The following is a 16,857-nucleotide window of genomic DNA, read 5'->3' on the forward strand; positions in this document are numbered from 1 at the left end:
CTGATGATAGAGGGACTGCAGGTTCTATACAGTTTTTAATATATTTACGTGTGTATTTATTCCTATTTACATTTTCCCTTTCTCGTTGAGATTTAATCCCATGTATAAATTTGTTGGAACTAGTATATGGCTTCATTTAACTGATAAACATTTGTACATTAACATTTTCAAGTCTGTAGGAATGCATTCTGCTGCTAGCTTAAAATAAATAAAATATTGCAGTTACCGGTCATAAAACGCATTACAAAACTAGAACATTGCTATATTTGCAGTTACTTAAGTTTCATCCACATAGCGCGTGATGGCTGGAATGCATAGACTAGGGTGTTTGAGATGCTTCCAAACGGAAGCTTTATTCTCCAGCCCCCACTGTCACCTAGGGTGGGGTTGCCGGAGTACCAAACCCAGTTAATGAAGCCTACAGTGCGCACTGCATGAAACCCATACTGCTACTTGTTGTATATAAACTGCGCAGCAACACTTGTAATTGATATTAGTGATATGCAATCAATTAAAATAAACTATTTAGACAAAATAGCCACATTGATCCAATATTCCAAAGCCAGCTCGTTATAAATCAATATGGACGTGAGTCGTCTGTCTGCTTGCGGTGAAAATAATTGCTTTGGGGAATTGCCGAACACGGCTGTTCGCAGACTTGTGGGGCCGGTGTGAGCGCACTTCTAGGTAAATCAAGATAACCTTACAATTCCTTTCACAAGACCCTCTCTGGGGATATTTTTAGGTAGCGAGCCTTTCCTCCTTTAATTCATAGAGGCGATATTAACATTGGCACAAGAGTTCCACGTGCAGGTGTAAAACATCTGGGTTAAATTCTACTTTTCAAAGTCTTAGTGTTAAAAGAGAGAAACCAATGATTTTAAAGTGAACGTACCTGCAAATGTGACTTCAACAGCTTCTGGCTTGTTCCTAAAAAAAGGGAGAGAGAAGAGCATGTGTAAGAAAGCCAGACGGGCCTGGGGTGTCCTATTACAGGAAACCAACATACCTTTCTACCGTAGGGGGTTAGGTTTGCTGAAACAAGCTAGGCACAAAGCACTAGAACCTACTCATGGCTCGGTCCTGCAGGTAGAGGTCTAGACCACAGGGCAATGTAGGCAGGTATTTAACCTCAATGGGGGAAGGAACTGTGCCTCTGCATGCCAAGGCCTTCTATCCGAAACACTAGACTCACAGAAGAGGTACTACACCGGCACATCAATACGATGCTGCGAGTCTAGAGGTCGGACCTAGACAGAGCAGAAACCGTGCCTATACACATTAAAGCCATGATGGATTCATACAGACTTACGTACCCACCATTCACAATTATAATGCACATATCAATCACTAGTCACAATTTCTACTTGGAGTCACAACTGTGTAAATGTAAAATATTCCATTCTACCTATGAATCAGGCGTGTTACTCAAGAGCTCCTTTCAGGCTAGGGAGGGGTTGAAACGAGGTTAGGTCCATGTGGGGACAGAAGACTGATCTCAATAGACAACCGAGCCTCTTCGCTTTCATTATTCTTTACGTGACTCCTATACCTTGCAAACTTCCAAGTATCACAACCTTATAAGACACCATTGTCTCTCAGGGTGTTTTCCTGTGTTCAGCATTAACTTAGTTAGGAGTCTATTCTAATATTCTGGGGGTGCAGCTTAAGTCACAGTGATGAGGACTGCTCTTTCAAACACAACTAGTATTGCTGGGAACCCAAACTCTATGCCGGATGCTGCCTGCTGCACAGACTGTGGCAATCCCAGGCTCTTTGTCATTATAACAGACTCAGCCTTCCAAAGCAGTGCTAGCTCAGCCTGCCCGCACCTCTGTCAGGTGCGAAAATAGGCCTCGCTTCTGACATGTAAGCATGGCACAGCAAACCAACTGAACACCATTATCTCCTAGGAGACCATATACGCCCTTATTTGACGATTTCTTACTTTTACAAAGAAATTAATTATACATTAGTTGTAAAATATAGCTAAAGGTAATTCTAAGATTTTAATTGTACTGGTTTTTTTAAACCTTAAATAAAATCTTACAACCTTTCAAAAGTAAAACAATGGCTGGACATTTAGTTTGTATCACTTTCAATTACTGCATCCACAGTCCCCTTAAATAAGCGGATTGACACTGCGATCTATGAACAGTGAAGTGCACATAGGATGTATTGACTTCATTTTCAATGCATTATTAAGTATCAAAGGCCAACTCCCACAAATAATACTGCCAGATAACCACGGTCTCTTGTACTGGGGAAAAACACAAAATTAGCCCACATTCAGCACATCTTACTGGAACAGGAGGAGGCATGTTCTGTTAGCAGGAGAAATGACCACATCAATTAACCACCAGGCTGATGACGAGGTTATGACCACATTTCTAAAAATACTGTCAATTGGCTCTTTAACCCCTTCAGCGCATCGAAAATGGGACATTCCCAGATCGGTCCAAATGAAGTATAACAAAACTTGCCTCCAAAACTGAATGAGATCAAAGAATCTCTCACGACCAGAAGGGCTGTGACAGATAGGAAGAGAGTGGAGAAACCAAAACCCAACTAACTGTAAGAAAAAAATTGGAATTGTATGCAATGTGTATAGTCACACAGTCTGGTAAGAAAAGAGGGGTGTGGGTGGTCTTGGAAAACTTTGCTAAATTAGTGCAACAGACTCCTACATAGCCAGGACATTGTATGTATGTATGTATGTATGTATACTTGTAAAGCGCACTGTTACCCCATCACTCGTGGCATCCCGGCGCTGTATACCGCTGGGGAACCCGTCCTGGCTTTCCTTGTGAGAGGGCACCCCCAAGGTGAAGCCAGGCATCCCCGGCGCTGCTAGGGCCGTTGTGGAGATTAAGCAAGATTAAGCCAGAGTTGCAGAGTGGGACCCATGGTTAGCGTAGGCACCTAGGCGAGAATGATCGAGTCCGCGGACATTGACCCAAGACCCTGCCGCGTCAGGAATTGAACCCTGGTCCCGGTCCAGACCTCTGCTTCAGGGTCTGCCGCTTCTAACCAGTGAGCCACACTTCTCTTAATTACACCTTAAGAATTATTGTCATGAACGATTGGTCCTTGACATGTGACTCGGAACCTGCACAAAAGAAGAACTATGTAAAAAGTGGATATTCACATAAGTATCTAGAAGACTGCAAGACATTGTTGCATTAGAGAGAAAAGAATACAATTTTGTTCAAAAATAGAGCTGGCAACTTGTGAAGCAGTTCTACTGCCTTCTAGTCTATAAGTAATGGACACCACAGACAAAATCACCAACAGATTGACTTTGGAGTATGTCTGCTCCAAACAATCTTGCCAACCAGTCCGCTCGCGGGGAGCAGTGAAAAACAAATAGTCATCTCCAACCCCGAACAACATGAAAGTCACAACGTTCACACAGGCTTTGTATTATTGTTTCCTAAATGCACTCATTCAATTTCACCGACACATTTACTTCTGAAATGCAGATCAATAATCAGAGGTCCCACTTCAACTACTTGGAACAGTCAACAACTTTAATTCAAAATAAAGACCAACAGGGAATGTTTTCTCACCTTGAAGTCCTCCTTTTCTGCTGCGAGTGCTATCTAGTTCTATTGCTCTTAGCACCACAATTACGTTTATTACCGTCTCATAGCAGTACCAATAGTAGCCTCACACATCCCTTAACAACAAGTACTAAGACAACTAAAAAACTAGACCTGCTGCTAGTATCATTTCAATAGTCCAGGCTACAACATCTGCTGCTCTTACTATTACTAGTTCTGTCACTGCATGTATTATGACTGCACTAATGAATTCTCACCCTACTTTTAGTAAGCCTATTGGTCCAGTTTAGATACGGGGTCCTACAGATCAATGCAAATACATCCAGATGGGGGGGGGGGGGGGGGGGGGGGGGGAGGGGTGGGGGGGGGGGGAATGCGGGTACTCCCCTATGTATCTCTTGTAGTCAGCAGGCGAAAGAAGATGACGGTTATCTACTCTTCTTCTGCCCGTTATATAAGATGCCCAGGGTTCGCTGGATCAGACCTTTCTTTATGCAGGAATATGGGTGTTAGGTCATGTAAAGTTGCTGAACGCATACTGAAGACCAATACCGCACAGGTGATTGTGTTTTGCATATCTAGGTTTCTATATAACGTTTTCTTAATCAAGAAGAAGGCTGGGCTCAAATTATAGTGCAATTGAACTCTCTATTTAACCTCTGCTTGTAAATATTAAGTGCTGCCAATACATTTTAAACTGGCTTTTAAACAAATGTTATTATATTTATGAAGTAAATCGAATGTTTTTAGGGCATAATTTATACAGCTGATAAATTGTATATCCTTTCCCCCCAAATTTTTGTAAATGGACTATGGAGTTATTAACAATATGTAATGTTTTTTTTATCTTGTGCTTTTATGGCTAATGTTATCCGAAATAAAGTTGAAACGAACGAACAAACTATTGGTCCAATACAGACGAATATGTTTAACACAACTACTTTCAGTACTACAACGCAAAAAAATACAACCAACTTTTAATTGGGAGAGGCCAGCAAGTTAAGCAGTGGCATTTAATATGCCTTCTGTTTGCTCACTTTATTTTTCATAAAGTCATCTTTCTTGAATTGGTAGTCTGTGTCACTCTGGAACTGGCTTGAGGCAAAGGGTACTCGATAAGACTGAACTCTATAAGGTAACCAATGCTTAATCATGGAGAACAGCTAGGACCATCGTCAAGGTGGCCCTCAGCTCCACATAACTGCTACCTTCATATGAAAGGACAACAGATTAACGCAGTGGCAAGCCACCTGCCTGCAATCCGCACAGCACATTTCTCCAAAGGCCCCTGGATCGAAAAACATCCACTCTAAAGCGAAGTGAATGCCAGGCACTCGAAGGGGCAGGACGAAACACATTTGCTCACAAGCCAGGAACCAAAAAATAACACTACGGTGTACGACAGATGGATCAAAAAACAAGATGCTTAATTTATCCTTCAAGCTGGAGAAGTTTGTACAGTGCATCATATCAAGAGAGAAGTTTTCAAGAAGCAAAAATCCCTTTCACAGACAGGGGCTTGTCCAGAACTACAACTGTGCCTCCTAACAATATGGCTGGGCTGCTCAATATTTTGGAGTCCTGTGTTCTAAATGAACTCAAATATATGGTGATTGGCATGTTCAGCATGTAGTGCTTATTAATAAACTTTCAGTTCCACTTTTCCCCGTTTTGATTTTTGCTGCACCCACTTGTGTTAATAATATGACGCCACAAAGATCTGCAAACCCCCAGGCTGATGACTCACTTACAAACACATTCTGACATACTGCTTGATCGCTGCCATGTTTTATACCAGTTTTACTTCATTTTATGATTGCAACTTATTAATGCAACCAGGGGTCTTTTTTCAGTGAGCAGAGGTGGACGAAGATGTCCAGGAGAGGCGAAAAGGAGGGACCACAAGAGACTGAGGACAATAAGAACTGAAGAGTTGAAGCCAGGAAGGAGCCTGTGACTTGGCAGCTGGTTGAACAGTGTAGGAAGGTGGCTACCTGACTATGGTTACCCCAGATTTTTTGCCTGTGTTTAGCTGGTTTTCGACTTAGTTGGCCTGGTTCCCTGCTAATCAGGGCCCCAGGCTATCTGCTCTCTCTGTAAAATGGATTCCATGTACCCTAGGTGCATAACTAGATTGGCTTGGGTCACCTTATCAGCCCCTGTACAGAGCACTATAGGTGCCCAGGGCATAGGCGCATCCAAGGCCTACCAGGGGCTGCAGCATATCTTTTGCCACCCCTGGCTGGCTATCTAAATTGACACAACTGGCTGATCACTCAGCTGGGGCAAGTGGGTGTAATCACCCCTTGCTTAGATATAGTATACCTATATCTAAACCTATATCTGGACACATATATAGCCTGTAAGCCACTCCTATGGAAGGCCTCATCAATCCTGGAGGCAGAGTGCGTGGTTTTATGTGAGATGGTGCTCTGGCATGAGCTGAGCCTGTCTGCAGCTGTCGGGAACAACTCCCTAAGCTGATCCGGGATAACGCCATACCATATACTCTTAAGCGCCTTATAACCCTCGCGGTTATATAGCAACTTTGGTTTGGCTTTATCAAAACATGTCGTGTAAGGTGTCATACGAATTGGAATACTATCCCCTCGCCAGTTCTGGCGACGGGGATAGCATTCCACCCTTCTAGAGGGAGAAGACATGTTACTTTACTGAAACGCGGTTGATTTAAAATGAGCCTCAGATCCACAAAATGGATGCCCCTGCCACAGACACGGGTCTGACCTCCTGCTGCTGACCGAAACCCGGCAGAGGAGGCCTGGACAAAGAGTTTCCTGTCACAGGGCGGTGTCAAACCACCCCAGACAGGAGATAGTGGATTGGAGTAGGGAGGTTTCAATGAAACCAGACACTGCCTGGGGAGCACAAGGCTGCCCCTTGCAGGATCCGGCCAAACCGGTTCTGGGGCCTCCCAGCCCCTGTCCCAGCGCGGCCAGGATCAAAGGAGAGGGGTGTAACCACCCCCTTCCTGGGTCCCACCCATAGGAGGGGACCTAGCAGGATGTCCAACCCCCTAGATTCGAATAAGAGGGGGAGCAGTCCCAACGGACCTCAGATCATCCTGAAGAAACATAAGAAACGAAATCTGGACCCTTCGACTTTCTACACGACGTGAGAAGACTGAAGAATCTCCCTTGTGGTCAAGGAGTGACCACCCTGTGCAAACAGGCACCATCCAGCCCTCGACCCTTGCTTTGTTGCAGTTCCCGCCGGAACTCGAGCGACAGAGATCGACGAGATCAAGCTTGCCTGCCTTCTACCTGCCCGATCCACAGTCCCTGCAGAGCTGGGACCCGTGGAGGCGACCGGAAGCGTGGGGCACGCCATCTTGAAAAGGCCACGAGACGCTGACCGTGCGGCCCACGAGTGACCCTCGAAGCTGTACACCGGGGTTTGAGAAGCCCCAGCCCCGAGCTCCACTTGCACCAAAGCTCACCCCTCCACACTCGCTGAGTGCTGCGTGGGGCCCTTCTGCTTGTGTGCGCTCGACGCGTTGGCCCGGTCACTTGCCAGCTGGCTTGTGGCCCCTGTGCCGACAAACTTTGAAATCCGACTTGCTTTTCTGGTTGCTCCAGATCTGCACCAGCTCCTGTGAAAAGGAGCGCCCACTCTGACCCTCCTGGTTCGAGTGATAAGCAATCTCCCGGTTCCGCGTGGATTGCTTTTGCCAAGTGCTGTTTGCTACAATCTTCAAGCCGACGGTGCTGACGGCGAGAGCCTACGTGGGACAGATCGTGACCTGCTCCTGGACGTCGCAGATGCCCCAGAGCCCACGTGACAGCGGAGAGAAGCCTATCGACAACCGCCTGATTGCGCCCGACATTGCCTGGTTCCGTCCTGGTTCCACCCTGGTCACTGCTGAGTGACCCAGACTCTGTCCCCTCTGCTTTCAGGTACTTTTCTACATCGATCCACCCTTGGATCGCACCGGACACTTCTGCTTCACAGCGCCTGCAGCTGCAACAGCTCCAAGCACCCAGAACCTGCGTGACAGAACCCGACGCCACTTCGACCCTGTGCACCCACGGCCTGTGGGTGAGGTAACTTTGCAACGCCGGTGTCTTTACACTGGTACACACCTCTAGGGTCTGTGTCTAAAGTTTTGTGTTCCTAGGTTCAGCGGAAGTATCTTTTTATTCACTTTAACTGACTTTTACGCACCATTGACAGTGCATTGGTGCGCGCTGCACTTTCCGTGCTGCACCCGTCTCCTGTGGGCTACTCCCGACTTCTTCATTGCTTGTCCTGACTGCTCCCAGCGAATCTCTAGGCCCTAGGCCTAACCATTGTTCGTAAAGTGTTACTTATACCACTTTTTTGATATATGGTCTGAGTGGCCACCCGCCCTCATCCATAAACGTGCAACTTTATATGTGTAACAGTGCTTTTGATTTAACGCTTGTGCCCCTTTCCTCATAAAGAGTACTGGGGAGTAATTTAGTAATAAATACATATATTTTTATAATATATACTTGTGTGGTGTCCTTTCATTTGATTACAGGATTGTATGTGGTAAAACAAGCTCGCTTAACACGACCTCTTAAGTTAAGCCTTTAAGGCTGCTTAGTCCATGCTACCACTAGGATAGCTTGTCTACAAGGTTGACTTACAACCTGACATCTTTGGGGTTTGTTTGGACTGATAACCAGTGGTTCCAGAATTGGAAACACTACCTATCAGGCCAACTTCTCACATTGGTGTGCAGCGGTGCGGATTTGAGCTTGCTGTTTGTTTTACCATTGCAATCTTTATCAAATTGAAAGATCACATCAAGTACCTCTAGGTACATATAAATCAAAAGCTTAGCATATTAAGTTCTACTGAACTTAGTAGTTGTAGATTAAAGGGATTAGCACACCCTGACTACAACTCACTAGCAAGGTACAGTAGGAAACCACTTAGTGTAGGTAAGTGCACCACTTACACCTCACTAGCAGTCATGTCTGATACAGGTAGAGCCTCAGGCTCTGCTCCTGTAGAAGTTGATCCTATAGGGACAACATCCAGATATGACAACCTTAGCCACAAAGACCTGAGTGCCTTGTGCACAGCCAGGGGGCTAAAAAAGGGCAGAGGCCCTACCATTCCTTCCCTAATAGCTCTCCTAGAAAGGGATGATCTAGATAAGGTGAGTCAGGCTCCCTTAGATTCAGGTGAAGGGATAAACTCCCCTGAGAATGAGAATCTTCCAGAAGAAGAGGAGGAGGAAGAGGAAGAGGAAGGCTCTGATGTAGAAGAGCCTGAAGATCAGGATCAGCAGGGAAACCAGGTACAGGTTGCCAGGCTTAACCAGGCCAACTTGGACCTACATGGGAATGGAGAGGGCCAGCACCACTCCAGATCTCATAACCAAATTCTCCCAGGTAATAGAAGGGAGAGATCTCTGTCAAGGGACTCTCACCTTTCTAGTGCCTCAAGAGAATCTCAAAGAGGAATGACTTCCTCCCAGAGAAAAGAGCATAGGGCCAGGATGAGGGCTGTCCAACTCCAGATAGAGAGGGAGGAGGTAGCTCTGGCTCAAGCTAAACTGACCTTAGCTCAAGCTAAACTTACCTTGGCTAGGGAACAGAAAATAAGTGGCTTAGATGCCACTGGTGGCAGCAAAATTCCTAAAGAGAAACCCAGGTCCTATGATAGTAGAAACCTGACAAAGATTGTGCCCCCCTATCAGGAAGGGGATGACATCCACAAATGGATGACTGCTCTGGAGAGAGCCTGCATGGTACAGCAGGTTCCTGAGGAACAGTGGGCAGCAATCTTATGGTACTCCTTTTCAGAGAAAGGGAGGGATAGGCTCCTCACTGTCAGACATGAGGATGCCAGCAATTACAAAGTCCTGAAGAGTGTTCTGATAGATGGGTTTGGCTTAACCACTGAACAGTACAGGTTAAAGTTCAGAGATACCCAGAAGACACAGACTCAGGACTGGACTGATTTTGTTGATTGTGCAACTAAGGCTCTGGAGGGTTGGCTGAATGGCAGCAAAGTACATGACTTCACAGGATTGTATAATTTGATTATGAGGGAGCAGATCCTTAGTAATTGTCAGAACCAGCTCTTACACCAGCACCTGGTGGACTCAGATTTGACCTCTCCCCAAGAATTGGGAAAGAGGGCAGATAAGTGGGTCAGAACCAGGATTAGGCCTAAGAATCAGGACAATAACCAGAAGAAGGAGTCTACCAAGCCTCAAGATAAGGGTGGGGATAAAAGTAAAGAAAACACTTCCCCAGGGCCCCAAAACTCCAAGAAGGGGGGTGGGTCCCAAGACACTTCTTCAACAGAGAAAAAGCCTTATTGCCATGCCTGTAAACAGGTTGGGCATTACAAAACAGACAGCTGTTGTCCCAAGAATGGCAATAAAGAAAATATACCTCCAAAGCCAGCTCCAACACCTCCTGTTACTGTCAGCAGTAATCCCCCAGGAAGTGGGAGCACACCCAGGAATCTGGGTGGGTTTACTTTTGGAGCCCAAGGGGACCCTGGCCTATCCAGGTCTCCATCCCCAAATAATCTTGTCTATGAGACTGGCATGGGGTTTGCCAACTTCTCTGTTTGCCCAAATACCTTGAGCAAATATAGACAGGAACCCATCATCAATGGTTTGAAAGTGGAAGCTTTTAGAGACACAGGGGCTAGCATCACCATGGTGGCTGACTGTATAGTCCCCTCTAAACAACTTTTACCAGGTGCCACATACCAGGTAACAAACATTGATGGCATCCAAACAAATCATCCCATGGCAGTAGTAAGTCTCAGCTGGGGAGGTGTCATTGGCCCAAAGAGAGTGGCAGTGTCACCAAACTTGCCTGTAGACTGTCTACTGGGTAATGATTTGGAAATCTCAGCCTGGGCTGAGGTTGAACAGGAAATCCATTCTAGAATGGTAAATTCCAATGGAAAGGTTAGTGGGGCTGTACTGGCTATAGCCCCAATTCAAGATGTCCTTCCTGAAAAGGTTGGTAGGGCTGAGCAACTCTCTGCCCCATCTTTACCAGAAGCTCTTCCAAGACAGAGTAGCAAAGCTGTTATGATAACAGCCGAAACCCAAACTGAGTCTCCTCCTGAAAAGGTTGGTGGGGCTGTGATGGCCACAGCCCACACTCAAACAGATATGTGTGTTGTGAAGCCTGAAATGATGGATCACTCCACCCAAACTGAGAGCATGGAGGAGGAAGAGAAATCTCCCCCTCACCAGACATTAGGACAGGATCAGCCTCCTCAGGGAACTGATCTTACCCCTGATGAAGGAACTGCCCCAGAGGTTGTTAGGCCTGGCCTGACAGAGCCTCTGATGGCAGTGGACCCTTCTCAGGTGGGATCCAGTCTGGAGCAGGTAACCTGCCCCTCTCTACCTTGCCTCAGTCAGCCCAGGGCTGCAGAGGACAAGAAGGACAGTGAGACCCAGAGGGCCCCCTGTCAAATAAAGCACCCCCATCAACAGATTAGGGGCACCAAAACTAGTAGGCCTAGTAAGGTGAAAACTTTAAAAACTCCTGAGGGAGCCCCCTTAAAAACAGTTAGGGACCTCCCACAGATGGATTCTGTTGGGCACAGCCAAACCTGGGACCCAAAGGGCCCAAACCTGAACTGTCCCTCCAGCAAGCCAAACAGAGGGACCCAGCCTCCAGCTTTAGGTAGCCAGAGGTTGACCCTGAGAGCTCAGTGCAACTCAGTTGAAGAAAGAAAGGCACATATGGTGGAAGATAATTGGAGGAAGTTGAGCCCAAAAATAGTGGAGCCTCACTTCAATACTCCATATCCAAACCAGCCTTTAACTTTGCATAAACACACCCAAGGTAGTGATTCCCTATGGTGGAGACCCTCTAATACCCCTAGGGTGAGGGACTGCTTAGTGGACCATGAGACAGGGGGTACCCATGCTAGTGCAGGTACTTCCTTATATGGCCACTCAGGCAATAAAGGCTTACCTGGCCAAGGATAGCCTTATCTCCTTTCGTTTGGGGGGGGGTTATGTAGGAAGGTGGCTACCTGACTATGGTTACCCCAGATTTTTTGCCTGTGTTTAGCTGGTTTTCGACTTAGTTGGCCTGGTTCCCTGCTAATCAGGGCCCCAGGCTATCTGCTCTCTCTGTAAAATGGATTCCATGTACCCTAGGTGCATAACTAGATTGGCTTGGGTCACCTTATCAGCCCCTGTACAGAGCACTATAGGTGCCCAGGGCATAGGCGCATCCAAGGCCTACCAGGGGCTGCAGCATATCTTTTGCCACCCCTGGCTGGCTATCTAAATTGACACAACTGGCTGATCACTCAGCTGGGGCAAGTGGGTGTAATCACCCCTTGCTTAGATATAGTATACCTATATCTAAACCTATATCTGGACACATATATAGCCTGTAAGCCACTCCTATGGAAGGCCTCATCAATCCTGGAGGCAGAGTGCGTGGTTTTATGTGAGATGGTGCTCTGGCATGAGCTGAGCCTGTCTGCAGCTGTCGGGAACAACTCCCTAAGCTGATCCGGGATAACGCCATACCATATACTCTTAAGCGCCTTATAACCCTCGCGGTTATATAGCAACTTTGGTTTGGCTTTATCAAAACATGTCGTGTAAGGTGTCATACGAATTGGAATACTATCCCCTCGCCAGTTCTGGCGACGGGGATAGCATTCCACCCTTCTAGAGGGAGAAGACATGTTACTTTACTGAAACGCGGTTGATTTAAAATGAGCCTCAGATCCACAAAATGGATGCCCCTGCCACAGACACGGGTCTGACCTCCTGCTGCTGACCGAAACCCGGCAGAGGAGGCCTGGACAAAGAGTTTCCTGTCACAGGGCGGTGTCAAACCACCCCAGACAGGAGATAGTGGATTGGAGTAGGGAGGTTTCAATGAAACCAGACACTGCCTGGGGAGCACAAGGCTGCCCCTTGCAGGATCCGGCCAAACCGGTTCTGGGGCCTCCCAGCCCCTGTCCCAGCGCGGCCAGGATCAAAGGAGAGGGGTGTAACCACCCCCTTCCTGGGTCCCACCCATAGGAGGGGACCTAGCAGGATGTCCAACCCCCTAGATTCGAATAAGAGGGGGAGCAGTCCCAACGGACCTCAGATCATCCTGAAGAAACATAAGAAACGAAATCTGGACCCTTCGACTTTCTACACGACGTGAGAAGACTGAAGAATCTCCCTTGTGGTCAAGGAGTGACCACCCTGTGCAAACAGGCACCATCCAGCCCTCGACCCTTGCTTTGTTGCAGTTCCCGCCGGAACTCGAGCGACAGAGATCGACGAGATCAAGCTTGCCTGCCTTCTACCTGCCCGATCCACAGTCCCTGCAGAGCTGGGACCCGTGGAGGCGACCGGAAGCGTGGGGCACGCCATCTTGAAAAGGCCACGAGACGCTGACCGTGCGGCCCACGAGTGACCCTCGAAGCTGTACACCGGGGTTTGAGAAGCCCCAGCCCCGAGCTCCACTTGCACCAAAGCTCACCCCTCCACACTCGCTGAGTGCTGCGTGGGGCCCTTCTGCTTGTGTGCGCTCGACGCGTTGGCCCGGTCACTTGCCAGCTGGCTTGTGGCCCCTGTGCCGACGAACTTTGAAATCCGACTTGCTTTTCTGGTTGCTCCAGATCTGCACCAGCTCCTGTGAAAAGGAGCGCCCACTCTGACCCTCCTGGTTCGAGTGATAAGCAATCTCCCGGTTCCGCGTGGATTGCTTTTGCCAAGTGCTGTTTGCTACAATCTTCAAGCCGACGGTGCTGACGGCGAGAGCCTACGTGGGACAGATCGTGACCTGCTCCTGGACGTCGCAGATGCCCCAGAGCCCACGTGACAGCGGAGAGAAGCCTATCGACAACCGCCTGATTGCGCCCGACATTGCCTGGTTCCGTCCTGGTTCCACCCTGGTCACTGCTGAGTGACCCAGACTCTGTCCCCTCTGCTTTCAGGTACTTTTCTACATCGATCCACCCTTGGATCGCACCGGACACTTCTGCTTCACAGCGCCTGCAGCTGCAACAGCTCCAAGCACCCAGAACCTGCGTGACAGAACCCGACGCCACTTCGACCCTGTGCACCCACGGCCTGTGGGTGAGGTAACTTTGCAACGCCGGTGTCTTTACACTGGTACACACCTCTAGGGTCTGTGTCTAAAGTTTTGTGTTCCTAGGTTCAGCGGAAGTATCTTTTTATTCACTTTAACTGACTTTTACGCACCATTGACAGTGCATTGGTGCGCGCTGCACTTTCCGTGCTGCACCCGTCTCCTGTGGGCTACTCCCGACTTCTTCATTGCTTGTCCTGACTGCTCCCAGCGAATCTCTAGGCCCTAGGCCTAACCATTGTTCGTAAAGTGTTACTTATACCACTTTTTTGATATATGGTCTGAGTGGCCACCCGCCCTCATCCATAAACGTGCAACTTTATATGTGTAACAGTGCTTTTGATTTAACGCTTGTGCCCCTTTCCTCATAAAGAGTACTGGGGAGTAATTTAGTAATAAATACATATATTTTTATAATATATACTTGTGTGGTGTCCTTTCATTTGATTACAGGATTGTATGTGGTAAAACAAGCTCGCTTAACACGACCTCTTAAGTTAAGCCTTTAAGGCTGCTTAGTCCATGCTACCACTAGGATAGCTTGTCTACAAGGTTGACTTACAACCTGACATCTTTGGGGTTTGTTTGGACTGATAACCAGTGGTTCCAGAATTGGAAACACTACCTATCAGGCCAACTTCTCACAAACAGTTATGGGAACTGGGCCCAGAAGCACCTGTCATGCGTGCCTGTTCTCACATCGAGAGGTGTTCTTAGCACCAGACTCCGTGATGATCCAGAATTAGCCATTAAAATAGCTAATGAATGAAGCTCTCATCGCCGAGATGCAGAAATTCAGGATTCGGACCCATAACCACCAAGTTATGGCTCCGAATCCTGGAAAATTTAACTTAGCCTTTCACCTTTCTGTGGTGAATAGATCAGGTACCAATAAGTTGGGTGATAAAAAGCAATTATTCACTGAGGTTATGCAATTGAAAAAAATGTGAAAATGAGAACAACCTACAGATTATATAAATATTCACAGAATGGAATAAGCTTTTTAATTATATTGTTGAGGGTGGGGTCACAACTCAGGGAAGGAGAGGCCTTTAGCGCATCATGATGTCAACAGAAAATCTATACAAACTTGGCTTTATCCATACATGCACCATTTGCGATTATTTTGTTCCTTGACAAAGTACCAAACAGGGGAATGCGGTACTTAATAAAATGTTATCACTGTGTGTTTGGATATAGGTTACTTAGTCTTAGGTGGGAAATTGCTCTCAACTAACAAATCTCAAATATGCTTTTTAATAGAAGCTTATTCTTGTAAGTAAGTTTATTGTTTGATTAATTAAAATCATTTACAAACCCCCCCGATGTCCATAAAAACGTAGTAAAAATATCATTACATTTATAAATACACATAATTTTGACATGGTTCCATAATTATATAAAAGAATGTATGTTACTTTTTATTAAAAATTTGGGGACCTTTTGGAAAAGATAATTGTATAGTATAAACCCCAGTGTTCCAAATTTTAATATTCGAGCATCACCATTTGCGACCTGCTGCTAGACGCTGGTAAGCATACTGTCTATTCATTAATATTATTGGTCGGCTATTGAAAGGTGACTTTGATCCTGTTTATTTTGTTTGCTCTCCGTCAGCTTGCCGTAAGCGGTTTCTGACCATTGTCATGAATTTGACGCCCCTGCAGACCAAGATAATGGAAGCGCCTTCCAGCCAGCTTATCACTGCTTGTCTGCATGAACGAATGTTCAACTCATTGAAGATGAATTTTAAATACGGTCTCCTCTGTTCCAGAACTGCTGGACAAGCACATAATAAGTGGGTTACAGATTCTGATTTAAAACCACATAGTCAACAGTTTGCGGATTGATAGGGCTTTTTCCAAGTTGGATACAGGTCTTTTGAGTCATGCAAGCCCATGCGGAAGTTGGTAAAACTCTTTTTTAATTGTAAGCTGAAGTGAGCGGATAGATAATTTTGGGGCTTTAGGGTTCTGTAGGAGTTGATGACTGTCCACCCATGCCGGCGCTTGGCGATTGCTTTTTTGTCAGCCAGCAAGGATTTCTTTTTAGCTGCGGCGTTTACGGCTTTGCCGAAGCTTGCTTTATCTTCCCCGTTTTCCCACGCTGTTTGTAGTTCCAGCTCGGTCAAAGCTGTTCTCAAAAAGCTTCCCCATGAGCTCGGTATTTCTACGTTCCTCTGGTGCTTAATTTCATCCCAGCATAATTTGTTCAGGGTGTCCGGGTTAGAACAGCGGAATTTATGACAAAGTTTGACAAAGCTACTCATTACCCGGAATGTCTGGTGCTATAAGCCAAATTCCAGTCGAACCTGAGAAGGAGAGGTAGATTTTGGCAGCTCAAAAACAGCCTTGTAGATCCTAGTCTGGAGCTCATTCAGTAAGTTTGCATCTTTTCCACACCAGGTGACTAAGCCGTACGATAGGCTGGGCTGGATTTGTGCGGCCATGACTTTTAGCAGATGAGTGTAGTTCGGGCAGTCTAGTTTTTTACGTAGGAGTCTGAAAGCATAGATTAGTGATTGGGCTTTAGCTTTTAAAGCCAGTTTGTGTTCCTTGCGAGATGTGCCCTGCTCAATTATTATGCCAAGATATTTATATGAGCGCTGCTCTTCCACGGTTACCCCTTTTACCGGCCATTTAAACTTTGTTTTTTTAGGATCCACTGAGCGAACAATTTTTGTTTTTTCTTTGTTTAGCTCCAGTTGTTCCTGATCCAAGTAGGATGCCAAATAGTTTATTGATCTCTGTAAGCCAATGGGAGTTTGGCTCAACAAGACAATGTCATCTGCATATTGTACAATGGCGACTGACTCGTTGGCCATGTTCGGAGGGTGACAATCGGCTTTTTCAATGTACTGTGCGATATCTGAAAGAAACAAATTAAAGAGGCTGGGAGCTAGAACGCATCCTTGTTTCAATCCTCGCTGCGTAAAAATGCTCGGGGTTGTGCTACAACCGTCGCCCAGCTTTACTCTAGCCCAGGTTTCCGTGTAAAGGGCAGTTATGGCGTGAAGCATTTCTCCTGGCAAGCCCCAGCCCTTGAGTTTGTTCCAGAGAAGACTCCTGCTTACTCGGTCGAATGTGGCTTTGATGTCAACAAAACATGCAAAGAGTCGGGATTTCTTTCTTAACGCTTTTTCAGTTAAGAGTGCTAGGGTGGCCAGGTTGGTTGAGGTGCCCATCCCTTGCCTGAAGCCCGTCTGG

At 46.7% G+C, this 16,857-nt stretch overlaps 1 protein-coding gene across 1 annotated transcript in view; it reads right to left on the reverse strand.

Moving 5' to 3' along the window:
* The window catches only part of ARPC2 (actin related protein 2/3 complex subunit 2), a 138,509-nt gene that overhangs the window by 73,756 nt on the left and 47,896 nt on the right, over window positions 1-16,857 (reverse strand). Inside the window, exon 2 of the mRNA XM_086954477.1 lies at window positions 896-930. Coding sequence (XP_086810603.1) covers window positions 896-930 — 35 coding nt within the window. The remainder of the gene's footprint in view (window positions 1-895; window positions 931-16,857) is intronic.

Source organism: Lissotriton vulgaris, chromosome 2_1 (assembly GCF_964263255.1).
Source record: "Lissotriton vulgaris chromosome 2_1, aLisVul1.2, whole genome shotgun sequence".
In the NCBI taxonomy this organism is placed as follows: Eukaryota; Metazoa; Chordata; class Amphibia; order Caudata; family Salamandridae; genus Lissotriton; species Lissotriton vulgaris.